General features: G+C 35.7%; 1 protein-coding gene across 1 annotated transcript; it reads left to right on the top strand.

Moving 5' to 3' along the window:
- Nucleotides 1-2918: 2918 nt before the first annotated feature.
- Nucleotides 2919-13429, top strand: LOC122145131 (sperm-tail PG-rich repeat-containing protein 2-like). The gene is made up of 4 exons (XM_042757248.1): nucleotides 2919-2940; nucleotides 3309-3526; nucleotides 11009-11101; nucleotides 13147-13429. The coding sequence occupies exons 1-4, from the start codon at nucleotides 2919-2921 to the stop codon at nucleotides 13354-13356; spliced, it is 543 nt and encodes a 180-aa protein (XP_042613182.1). The 3' UTR covers nucleotides 13357-13429.
- Nucleotides 13430-19426: the final 5997 nt, after the last annotated feature.

The raw sequence follows: 19426 nt of genomic DNA, 5'->3' as shown, positions 1-19426 counted from the left end.
TTGACAAGATTTATTATTTTTTCTGATACATTTTTTTTCAAATATTATATAGTTTCAGATAGCAGACATGCTGAAGTTTTCCTTTTAATGTACTGAGAGTTGATCATCTAATCATTTTTTTTTAATCATTTATTTTTTTTTTTTTTGCAGTTTTGCAGTTTTGTTTCAATACAGCAAATGGATTTAGTTGACTTTGAATGTTAAAAGTATGCGTTTCCCTTTAAAAACATAAGTCTGTATTATTATGTCTGATGAAAGTGTTGATAAGTGAGTATTGAGCTGAGGAACAAACATTCAAGGTGAAAGGACTGAAATTACACAAATATACATTGAAAAAAAAATTTTGTTTTTGCCATTTTGCAGGAGCTGTTGTCCTCTCAGAAGTATCAAGGTGTGCGTTTCGGGAAGATGTCAGGACGGAGAGAGCAGGTAAAGGGTGGAGATGGACCTGGACCAGGACAGTATGATCTACAAGAGTGAGTTTGATTGATTCATATGTTCTCAGCTGCAACACAACAGCATTTGCATTGTCTTGCAAAATTTATTCTGAAGCATCTGGACTTGGTTTGCCATGTGCAGATGCTTCAGAATAAATTTTACAGACGGCACACCCACAGACCAACCGCAGTCTGTTCACTGACCATCTGATGAACACTGCACTCAAAAGCACTTCTTTATCTATTAAAATCTAATCTGATTGACTAACTTTTCCTCAAATTATGCAAGTAAGTCACACTTACAAGCTACTGGGTTGATATGATAAGTGTTTGAGGAAGACCTAGTCATGGGATTTGCCATTTTAATTACATAGAATTATTGAAAAATAGATAATTTGTTTGAGGCAATAGAGCACTGCAGTGTGTTTTTGTAGGCCAACCCGGAAATTACCATCACCCTGGTTCCCTCGACAAAACCCAGTATTATCTTTCTAATTACTTCAGAAAAAAAGCACAAAAAAAAACAAAAGTCAATGATTCTTACATGTGTTGTACAGTACATGTTTTGTTCATTGTGATAATCTTCCCAAATGAACACAACGTCTATGAATTTTGAAGCCCAAGTCATCCCTGCAGCACTGTATGGTGTGTTTGATTAAATGGCTGATTTTGTGTATCCCTGTGTGTTGTTGTGTGTGTGTCCTCTATGAGAATGTGAATCACAGGCGAGGGCAAGAAAGGGCGTTCAGAGCTGGACATCCCTCAATACCATGAGCTGGTGGCTCTACAGGAGGAGAAGAAGGTTTGAACCTCATATCATTTGTATTTGGTCTCTGTTACATATGTGTAGCTTTCAGAGGATATAGTTTTGGACATTTGGTGTTTTTCTGTTCACAAAGACCTTTATATTGTTAATAATATTTCATGATGAATAACTTAATGAAGAAACTTTATTTGATTATGCATGCTTTTTTTTCATAGTTAAATCTTAGGGCTTTTGAGGAATTGTATTATGCATCTTCATTTATTGGATTGCATAGTCTTGAAATTACAGAGCTTTGATCATAAAACTAAGCATTGATATAACATCTTATTAAGGCATATTTTGGGAGATATAGAGTGTGATACTTTTATGTAAGTAGTCCATACTATACTGTTATAAAGATCCTTGATTTACATACAAACTTATTATCAAATTTAATTTTACCATTTGGCCATATAATAATTACTATATTCTATATGAGCCATAAAAGCCTGATGTATAAAATATGATACTCAAAAAAACACATATGCAAACTTTTCAAAGGTTCAATAAACTGTTCCATTTCAAAGAATTGATTTTTCGGAGTATTATATTTTGCAAGCTTGCATGTAGACGTTCTGTCTTGTCTGTAGAGGGCACTATTGCAACAAGACAAAACATGCATTTCTGCATGGATGCTTTCATGTATGGGTACAAATAACTTGTGTTTTCATCATGTGTGCATTTTTTCATATGTATGTGTGTATGTGTATTTTTTATGGTGTTCTAGGACCAGGGCAATACTACATAAAGAGTCAGTTTGAGATGCCCAGTAACCCACATGCTCCTGGGTTGAGTCCACCCTTCCTGTCTCAAACTCAGGCAATACACTCATTTATTTCTGGACATTCATACCTGCTAATAACAACTGCCCTGGAAAAAAACTCTCCTGAAGTCACATGAAATCAAATTAGACCTTATTTACTTGTTTAATACACGTTTCTGATCTTATTGTACACAACTCATCAGTACATCACAACTGTACTTCATAATCTTTTAGGAAAATATAATGACAGAAGTAAAATGTGTTGTGAATGCCTCTTCATGTCACTTTTATCTGATCTCAGTACTGTGTTTTTCATAGCGGTTCAGTCCAGTCAAGGATGAGACGCCCCCTGTAGGTGCGTATGATGACCCTCGCTGTGCTCCATAGAGATCCTGAAGAAAGGCAGAGGGGTGAAGAAGAACCCTTTCAGCTTGACAGCTGTATGCTTCTTGCCAGAAAACAGGCCGAAAGCTACGCCAGGTTTGTACCTGTGTTTGTGAATTTGTTCTGCTTTCTGAATGCAAAATGTCTTTTATCTGTGAAATGCAGTCAGAGGTCAGATTTGGACTGTGCTTGCCAGAAGGACAAACATGAGGTTAGCAAAGTTGGCACTAGATTTCATACTACACAAATGCTTTGCAACAGCAGCCAATCAGATTTCAAGCCATTTTCAAAACAACCAATCAAGACACTCAAGATGGATTATAAATTGCATTCTGTCTAGTATGCAAAATTACAATTAGTGCATCACAAATCATAGTACATTGAAAATAGTATGCCAAAAGTGCTTGGTGTACTAGTGTACAAGGTGGTCTCAAGATGTTATTTTATGAAAACATTTTTTGTTCCCTTCCATTGAACTGCTTTCTTCTTAATCTGATAATTTCATTACATTCAAAGTGGTCAAAGGGCAATGAACTACTACACTGTAAAAAGTAACCTGCAATTGTTTTACTTTAAAAATCGATTTTTACCTGATTTAACTCATAAAAGTGTTTTATGTTCAGCAAAGGCACATTAAATTGATCAAAAGGGACAGTAAAGACATTTATAATGTAACAAAATAAATCCTGTTCTTTTGAAATTATAGTCAAAGAATCCTAAAAAATACATTTTCCGAAGTTTCCAAAAATATATTAAGCAGCACATCTGTTTTCAACATTGACTGTTTTAAATAGTAAAATTATTTCACAATATTACAGTTTTTACTGTATTTTTTTTTTATCAGATAAATGCAGCCTTGGTGAGCAATAGAGACTTCCTTAAAAAACATAACCTTTGAACAACTATCAATATCAAACAGCACTAGTTAGTAGAACTCCAGTAATAACTAATCGCCTTACTCATGCATGTCTTTTGCCCGGTGCCTACAATGTGTTTGAGTATGGCCTGGCTTATGAGAGTTTGAAGAACGCCTGTCTGGAGAGGACAAGGAAGGGCGCCTTCGGCTCTATTGCACCATGCCGGCTTTTCCTCCCCAGCAAAAAGGAAATCAGCCGCCCGGGGCCGACTCAGTACAAGGTGAGCAGTTCTTCAACCCAGAAAGTGTGCACTCATTGTCTATTGTCTATTTGTGCGCTAATCTGCCAGCACCCTTGGGAGCTTATTCAGACTTTTCAGAGAGTTTCATCCAATGAAATGAAGAAATCTTCCATAAATCCCGTTGAACTGAATATTTCTCAGCATTCACTAAATGTCAGGCTACAATCTAGAGCATGTCCTTTCAGAATTTACCATATGTTTAGCCAAAGTACCACAGTTGCTGCACTTAATGGCAAACGCCACTATTAATTACTGTTGCTCATGCTTGTGAGGTTTTTAAATAAAGTATCAATCATTCATGCTACAGATGTGAATGCAGCCTTGAATTACTTGTTGGCTTGTTGAGGAGAGGTGTGCTTGTACTTTTCTAAGCAGGATATTTAGAATTTTTTTGGACTATTAAAGAAAAAACCATAATATGCGTGTGAACACTGCTACAGTGTTCTACTTTGAAATGTGTGTTCCGTGTTGGAATGTCTGTTTTTATTTTGGTCCGTGTGATTCCGCCCACTGCCAATTTAACCAATAGGATTTCAACACCCTGGGTTGCCAGTTGATGGAAAAGTCCAGGGAGGAGATGACGGAGGTAGGAGCCAGGGAGGAGACTGGAGGAGCATGGAGAAGGAGGAGTCCAGCTGGACCCAGGCCACAGCCATGATGTCGACCCATGGTGGAGCCGATGGAGGGTGGAGCCATGGAGGAGGAATGGCCACCAACTCTAGGGGGCCGACCAACGGTGTTGGAGCATGTAGAAGAAGACACAGACGCAGACGGAGAGCAAACGAGCCATGAGAGGAGTCCACAGGCGATGGCGGGTCGACGACCGACCAAGGCGGAACCAGAGGGATGATGAGGGAGCCCTCTAGCGACGCTGATGGATCAATGGATAACGGTGGAGGCGAGGGAGGAGCTGAGGTGGAGCCGCTGGGTCTACAGGCTGAGGCGGAGACGGTCCTTGGAGGCTGGAGGTGGAGGTGAGGGATACTCCAACCCTAGCGACGCTGGAGGATGGCAGTCCCATGGGGCTCGCACCGCAATGATGGTGGGCTGAGGGCGAGCATAGGGTATGTCAGACGACAGTGGTGGAGGAGGCTGGAGCGGGTGGGACGCCGGGCATTTTCGAGGAGCATGCACTGGAGGGCACTTTCTAGGAGCAGGCACTGGAGGGCACTTTCGAGGAGCAGGCACTGGAGGACCGGAATCCCCCTTAGGGTTGGACGAGGGAACAAGGATGAAGGAGGGCTGGACGGGACCAGCAGAGACAATGGAGAGAGGAGAGGGGGCAGTTCGATCTCCAGTTCAGATCTCCCAGTCTATTAGATCCCCCTCCTGGTTTTGGTACCAACACCGCTCCATACCAGCTCAGCCGCGATGCAGGGGGCAGAGCTCCTCTCCGCTCTCACACCGGTGACTTTCTTCCTCGTGGTGGGCTCTGTAGCCGGCTCTCGCACCTGGTCTAATGGCTTGGGCACTCCATCCAGGCAATCCTCCACTCAGTCGCTCGGTATTGCACTGGCTCGCAGATCGCGGTGGGAATTGGCTCTCTGTCATCGATGCGCTCGGGCTTAAGCTCTGCACAGCGGGGAGATGGTGGGCTGGGCTCTGGGTCGGCAGTGGCACTGGCGATTACCTTCTGGGAACTGGCGGGGAATGGAGACCCATTTCTCACCAGTGTCCACTCCACAAAGGCGGTGAATTCCGCTCAAGAGCAATCCTCGGACAACGGCGCTCTGCACGTGGTGTTGAGGCTGGCTTCATTGCATGGGAAGAGTTAATCCAACCAAATTATAATAAAAACTCGGCAAAAAATACACAAAAGCACAACAAAAAAAAAAAAAACACTAGAAAAAAAAAAAAAAAAAAACGTAGGGGAAACACACAATAAATTGTTTTGGTCAGTTCTTCTGTCACACTGCGCAAGGAGTCAAGGAAGCCAGGAATGAGGAGATGAGGAATTAATGAAACAAGAGTCTTTAATAATCCAAATGGGGACCATAGAGCACATGGAAGACGTTCAAGAACCGCCAAACAAACTGAAAGGACAAGGGCTTATAAACACAGGATAATTGGGGAAACACAGGTGCATGGAATAAGTAATTAACAGGAACATGGAACACATGTGGAGGGAAAGCACCAGATAATGATTCCAGGGGCGTGACAGTAACTTAAACAACACTCACACACTTTTTGCTACTGTTGAGAGACTAAAACCCCCCCCAAGTCAGATTCCCAGTGAAATGCTCTCTGACAGCAAATGCAATGAGTTTGCTTCCTTCTTTTCTGAGAAGATCAATAATATGAGGAAGACGATTAGCACATCCTCAAATTATGCAGAGGTCAGACAGATTCAACAATTTCAAAAAGAAGTTACCATGTCTGTTTTTGTAGCAATTGATAGCAACATTTAGGAAGAAATAGTGCAGCACCTTAAATCGTCAACCTGCTATCTTGACACACTTCCCACATCTTTTTTTTTCCAAATTGTGTTTAACTGTTTAGAAGCAGATCTCATAGAAGTGGTGAACGCCTCACTTCTTTCTGGGATGTTTTCAAAATCCCTGAAAACTGCAGTTGTTAAGCCCCTTCTGAAAAAGAGCAATCTTGATAGCACAATACTGAGCAACTATAGACCAATATAAAATCTTCCTTTTATAGGCAAGATTATTGAAAAGGTAGTTTTTTTTTTCAGCTGAACAACTACTTAAGCTCAAATGGATACCTGGACATCTTTCAATCTGGTTTCCGACTGCATCACAGCACAGATACAGCGCTCATTAAGATAATAAATGATATTTGCTTAAATTCTGATTCTGGCAAAAATATCAGTGCTAGTACTACTAGATCATAGTGCTGCGTTTGACACTGTAGATCATAACATACTTCTAGAGAGACTAGAAAAACTGGGTTGGCCTTTCTGGGATGGTAGTCAAATGGTTTTGTTTCCAGTCAAGATTGGAGAAACTTGTTCATGCCTTTATCACAAGCCTTTATCATCAGGGTGGACTATTGTAATGGTCTCCTCACTGGCCTTCCCAAGAAGACCATTAGACAGCTGAAGCTCATCCAGAACGCTGCTGCCAGAATTCTGACAAGAACCAGAAAATCTGAACATATCACACCAGTCCTCAGGACTTTACACTGGCCTCCGGTTATATTTAGGATTGATTTATATTTAGGATCGAAGTCACTCAATGGCATAGGACCTAAATACATTGCAGATATGCTCACTCAATATAAAACAAACAGACCACTCAGATCAATAGGATCGAGTCAGTTAGAAATACCAAGGGTTCACACAAAACAAGGGGAGTCCACTTTTTAGCTATTATGCTGCCTGCATGTGGAATCATCTTCCAGAAGAGATCAGATGAGCTAAAACATTAGCCACATTTAAATGCAGACTCAAAACTCATCTGTTTAGCTGTGCATTTATTGAATGAGTGCTACATCCAAACTGATTGCACTATATTTTATGTATAATCATTTTTTTATTTTTAACTGTTTTAAATTAATTTGTGAGGTAACATACATGGTATGGTGACCCATACTCGGAATTTGTGCTCTGTATCTCCATCCAAAGTGCACACAGACAGCAGTGAACACACACCTGGAGCAGTGGGCAGCCATTTATGCTGTGGCACCCGGGGAGCAGTTGAGGGTTCGGTGCCTTGCTCAATGGCCCCTCAGTCGTGGTATTGAGAGTGGAGAGAGCGCTGTACATTCACTCCCCCCATCTACAATTCCTGCCGGCCCGAGACTCGAACTCGCAACCTTTGGATTACGAGTTTAACTCTCTAACCATTAGCCACGACTTCCTCAAGTTTCTAAATCATTTTAAAAGATTTTAAGTTGCCTGTTTTATTGTTGTGATTTTTTTTTGATTATTAAACTTCCTTTTATGTAAAGCACTTTGAATTACCATTGTGTATGAAATGTGCTATATAAATAAACTTGCCTTGCCTTGACTAGTAATTGCTTAGAACGCCCTAGCAACCGCATCATTGTTTACAACGTATGGACAAAACAAGCTTTGCAAGAGTGATCACAGCTTAGCAATGCTATAGCAACTGTCTAAGACATAATAACAACTACAGAGCAACCACTTAGAAAATCTTAGTAATGCCATAGCAACCAACCAAGACTTACTAACAACTGCATAGTAACTGATTAGGACACCTTAACAATGCCATAACAAACACCTAAATCACTCTAGCAATCACATAAAAACCTTGAAACTACACAGAACACCCTTGCAATGCTATAGCAACCACCCAAAACACCCTAAAAACCACATATAGCAGCCACCCACAACATCTTAACAACGACATAGCAACTACCTAAAACTCCTTAACAACAGCATAGCATCCACCCAGAACACACCTAGAAAAAACACCCAAATGACCCTAACAACTGCATAGCAACCACCTACCAATGCTATAGCAACCACGTAAAACACCCTAAGAACCAGTCAACAACCACCCAGAACATAAACCCTAAAACTCCTTAACAACAACTGCATAGCAACCACAAGCGTAAGCTCCACTTTTTCTTCAGATCTAGTAATGGTTCCACTGTAGTAACTGTAACTATAGTAACTGTGGTCTTTTGGCAAACACCGTGGTTACCATGGTAGATTTTTGAAAGAATAGCAGATTCAGAATGATAAGAGTTTGTGTTGTGGCTGGTGAATCCCTCGCTACCTTTGAAGTATTTCACAGTAAACTCGGGACATTGGGACTTTATGGGCTTTATGGGCTGTTTTGCTTGGAAATGTCCATCATTTTCAGTGTAAGTGTCCAGCTGGCCTGATTCCTGAACCAAAACCAACCCCAGTGGATGTCTTTTATGGACTCTCCTCTGCTTTTGTTCCCCGTTTATGGTCTCTGCCTGCATAGATAAGAACAATGAATGTGTCCTACTGGCTCTGTAGAGACTTTTTTACTCACACTTTTGATCAATTTAATGAATCCTTGAATAAAAGTAATTTCTTTCAAACAAATCTCTTGCTGACCCCAAACTTTTGAACAGAAGTGCACATGAAGATGACCTACTGCATTTGGCAAAATGTCCATTATGCATGCAGAGCACACTGTGGGGGATGCTATATCCCACAATGCAATGCACTTGATTAGATCTTCCATTGCAAGTGTGACAAATGCAACTGAGTTGAGTGTAATGCATTACTAAGTAATTAATTACTGCAATATATATAATGAATTTTCCCTTGACAAAGTAAAATATTACTCTTAATTTTTCTGTAATTTAATTACAGTTACCGCTGATGTAATTGCATTTAATACTATATCCATGACTATAGAACAATTTAATATGAAACAATAGTGGATTTATCATCAAAATTTAGTGTCTAATGTTTAAAAATGTATGTTTTTAATATTAACTTCTCCCTTAAAATACCTTGGTCAGTTCAAGAATAATTTATGCAATTTTATATTATATATTTGAATGAATTAAAAGAGCAGTCTCAGGTCTATCCTTGTATTGATCAACTCGTCAAGGTTAATATGGGATTTAGAAAGTAATTATTAAGTAATGCAATACATTTAGAGTGAGTTATTAGTACAGTAATCTAATTACACTGTTGAAGATTAATTAGTAACTAGTAATTAATTACAATTTTAGAGTAGCCTACCCAACACTGTATAAGATGAGGCTGTAAAAAGTTTGAACATAGGACTACACAGGCAATATAACCACTTCAGTTTCATTGCAATTTAGTGAAGTTTCTTAAAAGTAGTATATATATATATTTTACAGAAAGCTAGTATTTCTGAGTCTGAGATGAGGACCTGCTGCATTCTATCTCTATCATCACGATAGTGGAGATTATGGTTTTCCATTATAAGCTGAACCAGAGATGAGTTTATTCTGTCAACAGAGACCACACAGACACCTCAGAGCTGCACCAGTCCATAGTAACAAGAAATATTTGGCCCCAGAAGTGAAAAGGATCATAATTTATTCAACTCTGTGTTGTTTCGAATGGATTTAATTCATTTTCTTCTGTGGAACAAAAAAAAAGGGATGTTTTGGAGAATTTCAAGCATGCTTTTTTCATACAGTGAAAGTAGACAGAGACCAGCAGCTGTCATGTAAGTATTATAAAAGTATGAAAACATACATATTCTAATTATAAGAACAGGCCCAAATTTAAGTGTTATTTGTATCTCATTAAATCTCATTAATATGAATCAGTCATTATGTAAGGAATAATCGATGACTGGCTGTTAATTGACACCCGAGGCGGTGTAGTTGCTAAACTGTTTTACTGATAAAATCAATCAGAGTAAAACTAAACACGTTTCTGTGTGCAAGTATGTTTCCGTGTTTGTGAGTGTGTGTCCGTACTTGATCTGTGTTCATGTTTGTATGGGAGAGAGAGCAGGAGAAAGAGAGTACGTGCTTTCCGTCAAAGACTTAAGATATACAAAGATGTTGCACTCCTATTATTTAAGAATGGGAGAAAGTGTAACACGCAATATAACAGAATAGTCCTGCCTTCTCAATAAAAAAGTCATCTCGTCACTGCAGCTGCCGTTTGAAGCTCCGGTTACTATAGCAACACTCAGCATTCTGAGATGCGCATTGGCTGCTCTAGCCTGAAAAATAAGCCTATTAAAACGCTATTTAAGCATAAGAATCAACGTTTATGGGCCAGTTGTTGTCAAGTTTCATTGGTGATTTCAAATTTGAAATTTTTTTTTGTAAGCTTGGTGAACAGTTTTGGAGAATTTTATGTTTTCCCATTCATGCCGCCGAGTGAAATCTTAACCCTAAAAATGGCAAAACCATAAAGAGGCATCAGAAAATTAATTAAATGCTATTTGCTTATTGGGACTCAAATAATACAATTTCATATATATAATTTTTTTTTTTTTTTTCAAAATCTATAATCTTATTTTTGATTTTTCACTGAAATTCCCTGAAGACAGAACACCTGTTTATCAATGCTTGTTATAACATGGGTGTAATTCCTGAATGCTTTGGAATACAGAACTAAGGTTGGTCTTTTTTTTTTAAAGAAAGCACATAGCAGATTATTGCTGAAGTGAAAGCATTTAAAAAAAAGAAAGTATATAAAAGTTTATGTTTACAGTAACGATAAAGTAGTATTCTAATTTTTATATTTTATAAAATATGTTGCAATCTAAAATTGCTATAAAATCAAGGCTATATGTCTAACCAAGTTATGTTCCAAATTTGAAGTTGATATCACAAAAATTGTGGTTCCTGTAAGTTTGTTTGGGCACTATACAAAAAATAACCACTGGGTGACACCCAAACACTATCACTTCTATTACAAAATAGTTACCAAACATGGAACTTTTGAGTGCCAGACCATTCCAACGATATGTGTTTTGTCAGAACCAAGTATTCTAAAGAAGTTTGTAGTAATGGCTTGTAGTAATCTTGAATATTTTCTGTCTTTTGTGTTTGCTGCAGGTGGAGAAAACAACTGAAGCGTTATATAAGAAACAGGGTACAGCTGCTTTTAAATCTGCCACTGACAGACTTGTGGGTTCACTGTTCGCCAAAGTAAGACACACAAACACACTGAATTCATCTTTAGACTCTCATAGGGAAGAAAAATCACATATGAGATTTCATTAATACCTCAGTTGTTTCTCCTAGACATGAAATGGAGAGCAAATTGATATTTTACTAAGTCTCCTGTTTCTCAGATGTTTCTTCTGGGAATAAAACCCTAGTAATTTCACATGTGTCTCCTCCAACATGTCAGAAGATCTCAACAGTGTCTCACAATGTACTCAGATTTGCCAAAATACTAAAATATGTGATCAAAACCAAAAGAGCTGAGGTTTCTCATAAAATTCTTCACAGAACATAATTTTGCTTTACATTCATTTTTAGCTCTGTACTAACTGTATGTCAACTGTTGACTCAATTTATGTCTGTTTTTAGCAGAAATATCTGAGGAAAAAGTTGGTATTTTAAATAAAACATAGGCCTAACTGAGAATCTGAGCTATAAATTAACAAAATCTCAGCAATACAAATTTTCTCAGTAAAAAGTCAAACTGAACAAAAAGTTCAGATTTGTGTGTGTGTGTGTTTGTGTGTGTTTGTGTGTGTTTGTGTATGTGTTTGCATATGTTTAAATTCAATGGGAAAGCCCTGATAGTTTGGCTTTATGGAGAATTTAGATTAAATCCCATCTATATCTAAAATCAGTAATTATACAACATAAGATATGAGAACGCAAAAGTAACCTAGAGAGTGTTTGACTCAGATGCTCTGATGCAGATTCTGCAAATATTTCATTATGACACACAGCGCCTCGCCTCACGTCTGCTCCTCGCTTTTATTAGACACATGTTTGCTCCCTCACAAATAACACCACATACACACCGACGTCTACAGCAGTCTCATCAAATCACACCCAGATCACATTCACCCCAAAATCAAAAGAAAGGAAAATAAGACATTTTATGCTGCATAAAGAAAATGAAGCTTAATTTTAGCATCATGATGATGTTCTGCAGTGTGACATTATTTTCATGACAGTAAAACAAATACAAAATTCCCATAAAGCCTTTTAAAGTTTTATTTTATTTTATTTTATTTTTTATTTTTTGTAATTCTTGTCTTTGACTAAAAATATTTGCAACATGGTGATGGATTATTATTGATTATGGATTACTATTATTATTATTATTACATCCTAACTGTACACTTTTACTTTCTCTCTTGATTTTTATTGTACTGACACTTTGAGCTGCATTTTATGTATTAAGGGTGCAATAATAAAAATAATAATCATAATAATAATAATTACTTTGTTTTACTGTTCTATATTTGATTACTTTTGTTTTTGTTTTTTGTTGACATCACAAACTTTGAGCTTCATTTTATGAATGAAAGGTGCTATACAAATAAAATAAAGGTGGTATACTAATACTAAATACAAATAAAATAATGTACAAAATAAAAAAATAAAAACTATTATTACTATTATTTTGAATAGTTTAATTGAAATATATATATATATATATATATATATATATATATATATATATATATATATATATATATATATCAAAATGTATATTAAATGCATATCTAATATATAAATATTGTAGAATTTACATAGAATTTACATTTTTTAGAATGTAGAATCTTTTTTGCATCACACAAAGGGGAATTTAGTTTAATTAGTTTAATTAGTTTCACAACTATTTTGTTTGTTGATTGTTGTTTTCTGATATGATTACAACCGTGCCAATATAAATGTATTTATAAAAATAGCTAGTTATTATTACAATATGCAATAGTTGCATATGTCTAAATAACTAGAATATTTCTAGTGACAGTTTAATTTTCTATGTACAGCATCTGTAGCAATTTGACTCTCATTTGTTTTGTAAAAACAAGCAAAAATCTTGTTTGCAGTAATGCATTTACAGCACGCACACACACACACACACACACACACACCACACACACCCACACACACACACACACACACACACACAGCCTCCTGGCTCATATATACCTGCTGTAAATCCATTGTGCAGATGATGTTTATGATGCTGTGGTTAGATATTAGATTTCTCTTGGCAGGATACACCTCTGCCAGGCTCATATAACATGAGCGAATCGTTTGAGAAGATACACGGCCTCCATCACTACAGCGAGCCGCGGAGCAAGAAAGCACGCAAGCTACAGAGCTGCTTCCTGTCTGCCGCCCCCAGAAACCCCGCCTTCCTCCACTATGACCCTGAAACCCCAGGTGACCAAAGCTTCGACAGTTATTTAAGGAATATACGCTGACTTAATCTTTATGGCATTTGTGGCCTGCTGTTAAACAGGAAATCTTCCTTCAGAAGTCTATGGGGTTAAACATTCAAGAGCGTTTAAAAGCAGAAATGTGAAGGTTGTGAATGTTTTTTTAACATTTCTTTAAAAGTTGTCTAATTGGGACTGGGAACTTCTGCTCATGCCTTATTGACGTAAACGTGGAGTTTGCCCCATTTAAATAGCATTTTTAGAGAGTTATGTACAAGTGTTCCATCTAAACTAGCTGTTGTTTGTTTGTGGTTTTCAGGCCCGGTGTTCTGTCGATTTGTCCTACCCTGTCAGATTTTCCTACCTCCCATTAAAACAGTAGGTAGTACAATTCGACAACGAAAAAATGCTGCCTAATAAAATTATGGGTTCATTAACATCTACACATACCATAACCTATACAACCTACCCTTTACAGTAATGCAAATACAGAAATTATGTGTTTATATTCGCGGTTGAAGCAAGAAGGGATACATCTACAGGAAACCAGCAATAAATATTTTTTTCTCAGTATAGTCCAGATGTTAAATCCAACCCAAAACTTGCACTGATTGTCTGTATTTATATATACATAATAAATATACACAGCACACACATATATTATGTAAACAAAAACTTTTATTTTGGATGCGATTAATGGCTGATTGAACTCCTAAAACCAAAGACAGTGAAATAAAACATGCATCATATTTTTTTATTTACATATGCTAATTAGATGATTATTTTACTTATATTTCACTGCTTGTTGTATGTCATATAACTTGTACATGACAAATAAAATCTTGAATCTAGAATCTTGAACTCATTTAATGGCATGTGAGCCTGCTCACTGCGTGACGGATAACAAGAGATCTGGCTCTAAGACTCTAAGATAAGTTTTGATTTAGCTTTATTGGTAGGAGGACACATTTGTATTCTCTTACTTTTTGTGGCAAAATCATTTGTAGCTATATATATATATATATATATATATATATATATATATATATATATATATACACAGAAAATATAAAAAATAAAAGCTTTAAAAAAATAAATAAAAAATAATAAAAAAAGCTCTAAAATATTAATAAAAACCATTGTAGTATCTCAGTGATACTGTTTGGGAGAATTTAATGAGAAATTTCTATGTGGGCACAATTAATGAATGAGGTTATTTGGGCAAAATGATCTTTTTTTCTCTCCATTTGATCTCATTGCTGTATATTAAACTAAATAGGACTCACTTGTGATTCCCCCCCCTTTATTTCCTATTGACGTGTCCAATAATAAGTAAGGAAGTTTGTAAAGTAAAATAGCACAACATAAATAATATAATTAACATGAAATAACTGTGTAGAGTAAATTAAGAACGTAGCAGTCTATGACTTGAACAAAAATAAAAAACGAAAAAGTAACATTAGTAATTTAAAAATCTCTAAATTATTATATCTTTAGCTATGTCTTTATTATATCAATAATCTCTGTAGATCTAGTTCAGTCATTCAGTTTTATAAATACAATAACATAGTAACATAAAATAAAAAATAAAAATCAGTAATCTCTGTAGATCTAGTTCGGTCGTTCAGTTTTAAAAATACAATAATATAATATTAGTAAAATAAAATTTGTGATATTTTCATGTCTTACGTTTTCCTTCTGTATTCTAATTTGTTTTTCAGGTCACACACTTCCAAAAAGACCTCGGCTAAGCCTCTCCTATTAAACACATGCTTCCTAGGAGTTCCTGTCACACACACACACACACACACACCTCTTTATGGGTGATATATTTCCCCAGTGCTCACGGAGAATAAATCAGGATTCTTTAATAGGTTTGAGTGTTTCAGGGTTTTTGTGCGTCATAAATTCTCAGCCCTGCCCACAATAACACAGCGCTAATGTAGAGAGATCTCAACGTACACACACACACACAACATCTTGATATCGTTATACACACCCTTTTAATCTAATTAAGCATTTACACACTCTCATTATTCAGCAGAGAGAGGGAGGTCGATGGAGGAAGAGCGAGAGACGAACGAACGAAAGAAAAATAAGTTTTAGCTCTTTATTGAACTGACTTGTTTTACATTTGCAGGCTAATTGAATCAGATAAATCACTGTGGCGGCTCTTGCTCTGCACGTGTGTTTGTCTCGTGGAGTTTACGGATGTTAAAGTCCATGTGAAATCAAAACTGAACCCATTTACTTTCTTAATGCACGATCCTGGACTTATTGTGAACGACTGGTCAGTGCATGTTACTCCAAAGATCAAAATGCCAGTTTGTTGGTGTATTTCATCAAAAACTTTTAGGTTAACATCACCTAGGCTATGCGGCTTTTAGATAGTGCTAATCAATACAGTGCAACAGACGGGTTCTGGAAGTAAAAATCCCATACATTTTCTCCATATGGGAATTGATTTTTTTTTTTTTTTAATGATAACAAAGCAGGCATACTGTGAGTTACAAGGTTGTTAATGGGTGGGGGGTGGATCGATTGGTATATGCTTTTTCATTAAGCATCAGCATGCATTATTTCGATTTATTTTTTAAATAATTGTGGCCAACAGTGGAATTCCTGTTGTGAAAAACTAACATTAGCCATGATGACTATACACCAATCTCCAACAATCAATACAACAGAAACAAGCAAACTACAGCAAAGTAATTCTTTAGCATACCACTCCCACAAAGCAGTAACATTCTCCCTACACTCTCAAACTACTTTATATATATATATATATATATATATATATATATATATATATATATATATATATATATATATATATATAGCAATAAACATAAAATACTTTTAGTATGTATAACATCTTTTTATCATCAGTTTTATATACAGTAGGCTATATACACATCTGCCTTATATTGTTTTTTATTTGATTGTCAATTGCAATGCTTCATTGAATTCTTTCCATTATTGTAGTTCTTTCTATTAGTTTAGCAGTTAAGTACATGTCTCATTCCTTTGTCTTTTCTGTCCAATTTTCAAATACTTTTTTGCTTCCAATCAAAGTCAACCAAAGGTCCCCGCATAACATTTAAATGCTATGAATTAAGCATTAAGCTTTTAGAAATTAAATGCTATGAATTAATATTTTCTGATTAATCCACTATTTGGTAAAGGACATTTTCAACTGAGATTTGGAGCTAAATTACAGTAGGGCGAATTGGTAGGTCCGTAAATCTATTTTTTCCAAAGTTTGCATGCCTCTTACTCAAGAAATATCGAAGAGATCTAAATATCCTTTTAGATTCTGGTTCTTAATAAATGTTTCTTTTGGTATCTCCCCATTTTTTAAAGTGCTATAGACCTATTATGGTTCTGTCAGATATATTGGGATCTCAATGTGGCTCTGTGTTTAAATAGTTGAAGTTGATCAGTTTTCAATACCTGAAAACCAAATGTGCCCCCTTATGCATCTGATACTTATTGTGTTTAAAGAAGGCATTAAATGAGGCATGGCATTAAATATTGCATGCACTGCAAAAAAATCTTCCCCCATATTTTTGTTTTCCAATGCAAATATCAAAACATCCTTAAATCATTGTACTTATACTTGAGATGAAAATGTAAATATGAAAAAATATAATTTGAACTTTGAATTAAGATTTCTTCACATAACATATATCAGAAAAAAGACATTGTTTTATGTTATCTTGCTTCTTATGTAAATGTGTATGATTTAAGAATCTTGCACTGAAAAACAAGACAAAATGACTAACTTTTTGCAGCGTGATCAGAAGGTACAGTAAAAGTTATTTCCATATTCTAATGGTTGGAGGCAGGCGTCTTTAATGCCTTTTTTTGTAAAATTAATTAAAAAGTAATGGAGATTGATTAGAAGTTGTATTTTACAACTAATGTGCTAAATGATACAAAACATTTACATTTTGAGAACATGAATGCATGTTCTCTTCAGTTTATTCCTTAAATGTTTTGAAAAGTCTTATATTTACTGTCATAAAAACCTGCATAAACCCTGTAATTAGGAAAGCATGGGCATTTAACTGGTGCAACACATTTATTTCATTTTTAGATTTCAGAAGGTACATCTACAAAGCACTGGAAGGCATAAATGATCAAAGCTGGTTGGTTTGGTTCATAAAAAGCTCTATGGGAAAATGAATGGGAAAAAATACCTCAGGAACTAATGCCATTGAAAAAGTGGGCGAGCACTGTTGCACTGGTTTTTTTTTCTTTTTCATTTTTTTTTTTTTTTTTTTTTTTTGTAGGTGATGCAGTCCTTTGGTAATTGCTAACACACTAATTTGAATGCAGTTTGACGGTAATCTTATAATAGCATATAATTAAGAGAGATCTCACAGGCATTCTGATATGAAACACCCACTTTTGTGACCCCATCTTAACTAGCTCTCTTACAGTAACCCCTGGACTCTTACAGTTAACCATGGCAACCTAAAAATAGTTGGTTTTGTTCAATGTGCGACTGGACTTTTATTGCAGTGAACTCAATTCTAGCTCTCTTTAAGCATATTTTAATGATTATGAGTGGGCGAACGTTTGATAGTTTGTTCTCGGTGGACTTATAGAAACAGAGCTGAAGACTTTTAAAAGTAAACACCATATTGCAAGATGTGTTAATTGGGGAGTTAACTGTCGTTAAGATGTCTTAATTAGTCATTAAGCCAAGCTGTTCCTCCTTGCTGAGGTCTGGTTGGCCCTGTGCCCACGACTCTCCAACCACATCTTCTGCTTCTCCATTATTGTCGTAATGTTGAAGAACTTCAGTCGCTCTCAAACACACCCCGAGGAGCGTCTGATGACTTAGATGTTATTCTTTCATAATAAGTCTAAAAATTTGAATTATATTGTTGATAGTAAACACAAATAATGTATATAATTATAATATATATTATATTATTATTTCATTTAATTGTTGTAAAGTGTTGTTGTTTTATGTTGTTTTATAGTGAATATTTTAAAATGTGTTAACAACACTGGTGAAAAGATGAGATGCAGCAAGATAAAAAAGGCTGGAAAAAAAAAATGAATGTATGTATTTAAATTTTACTTTTTAATTGTTTGTTTTTGGTAATTTTGGTGTTTATTTATTTATTTATTTATTTTTTTTTATTTTTTTTTACATTTTATTTTAGCTTTATTTTTATTACAGTTTTTACTTTAGTTTTGCCAGGGCAAAGTTAACATTTTTCATCTAATATTTATATTTTATTTTAGTTTCGATTTACAATACAAAATGAGACAATTGTTGACACAGTAAAGTATAGATCTGTGAAATGTAAATGTAATTTATTGTGATTCAAAGCTGAATTTTCAGCATCATTATTCCATCATTAGTGCCACATGATCCTTCAGAAATCATTCTAATATACTGATTTGCTGCTCAAGAAACATTTCTTAATGCTATTATCAAAACAGTTTTTGCTTCATATTTTTGTGAAAACTGTGATACATTTTTTCAGGATTCTTTGACAAATTGAAAGTTCAAGAAGCATTTATTCAATTAGAAATCATTTGCAACCTTATAAATGTCTTTACTGTCATGTTTGATCAATTTAACGCAACCTTTTTGATTTATTACTTTAAAAAAAAAATCATACTGACCCCAAACCTTTGAACAGTATCTATCTTCACCTATGCTCCACATAAGTGTTATGTGTTTTATACATAATATACATTTTTGTTTGTTCAGGCCTTTAAAGTGGAAGCCAAATGATTCATAATTATTCATTCATGGTTGCTAGGCATGTTGCATGCGATAATCATTAGCCTGATTGCATACAAAACATCACACACATCCACGTGATTTGAAGAATCATTTAAGACTGTCGCACACCAAATATTAATATTTAAGTGATAGTTTACCCAAAAATAAAAATTCTGTCATTATGTACTCATCCTCCACTTGTTACAAACCAGTATGAGTTTCTTTCTTCAGCTGAACACAAAAGAAGATACTTTGAAGAGTGTTTGTAACCACACATTTTCCGTTAGCCATTGACATCCATAGTATTTTTTTTTTTTTCATACAATGGAAGTCAATATCTACTGTCAACTTTTTGGTTACAAA

This window comes from Cyprinus carpio, chromosome A5, assembly GCF_018340385.1.
Source record: "Cyprinus carpio isolate SPL01 chromosome A5, ASM1834038v1, whole genome shotgun sequence".
Lineage (NCBI taxonomy): Eukaryota > Metazoa > Chordata > Actinopteri > Cypriniformes > Cyprinidae > Cyprinus > Cyprinus carpio.
Note: the sequence above shows the minus strand (reverse complement) of the source record. Positions and strands in the feature narration are given on the sequence as shown.

Excerpts from the sequence above, each read along its gene's own strand:
- LOC122145131 (XM_042757248.1), top strand. The coding sequence starts at position 2,919 with ATGAACTACTACACTGTAAAAA. Across the intron at positions 2,941-3,308 it reads GAACTACTACACTGTAAAAA|CACTAGTTAGTAGAACTCCA; the intron begins GTAACCTGCAAT and ends AATATCAAACAG. Across the intron at positions 11,102-13,146 it reads TGGGTTCACTGTTCGCCAAA|GATACACCTCTGCCAGGCTC; the intron begins GTAAGACACACA and ends TTCTCTTGGCAG.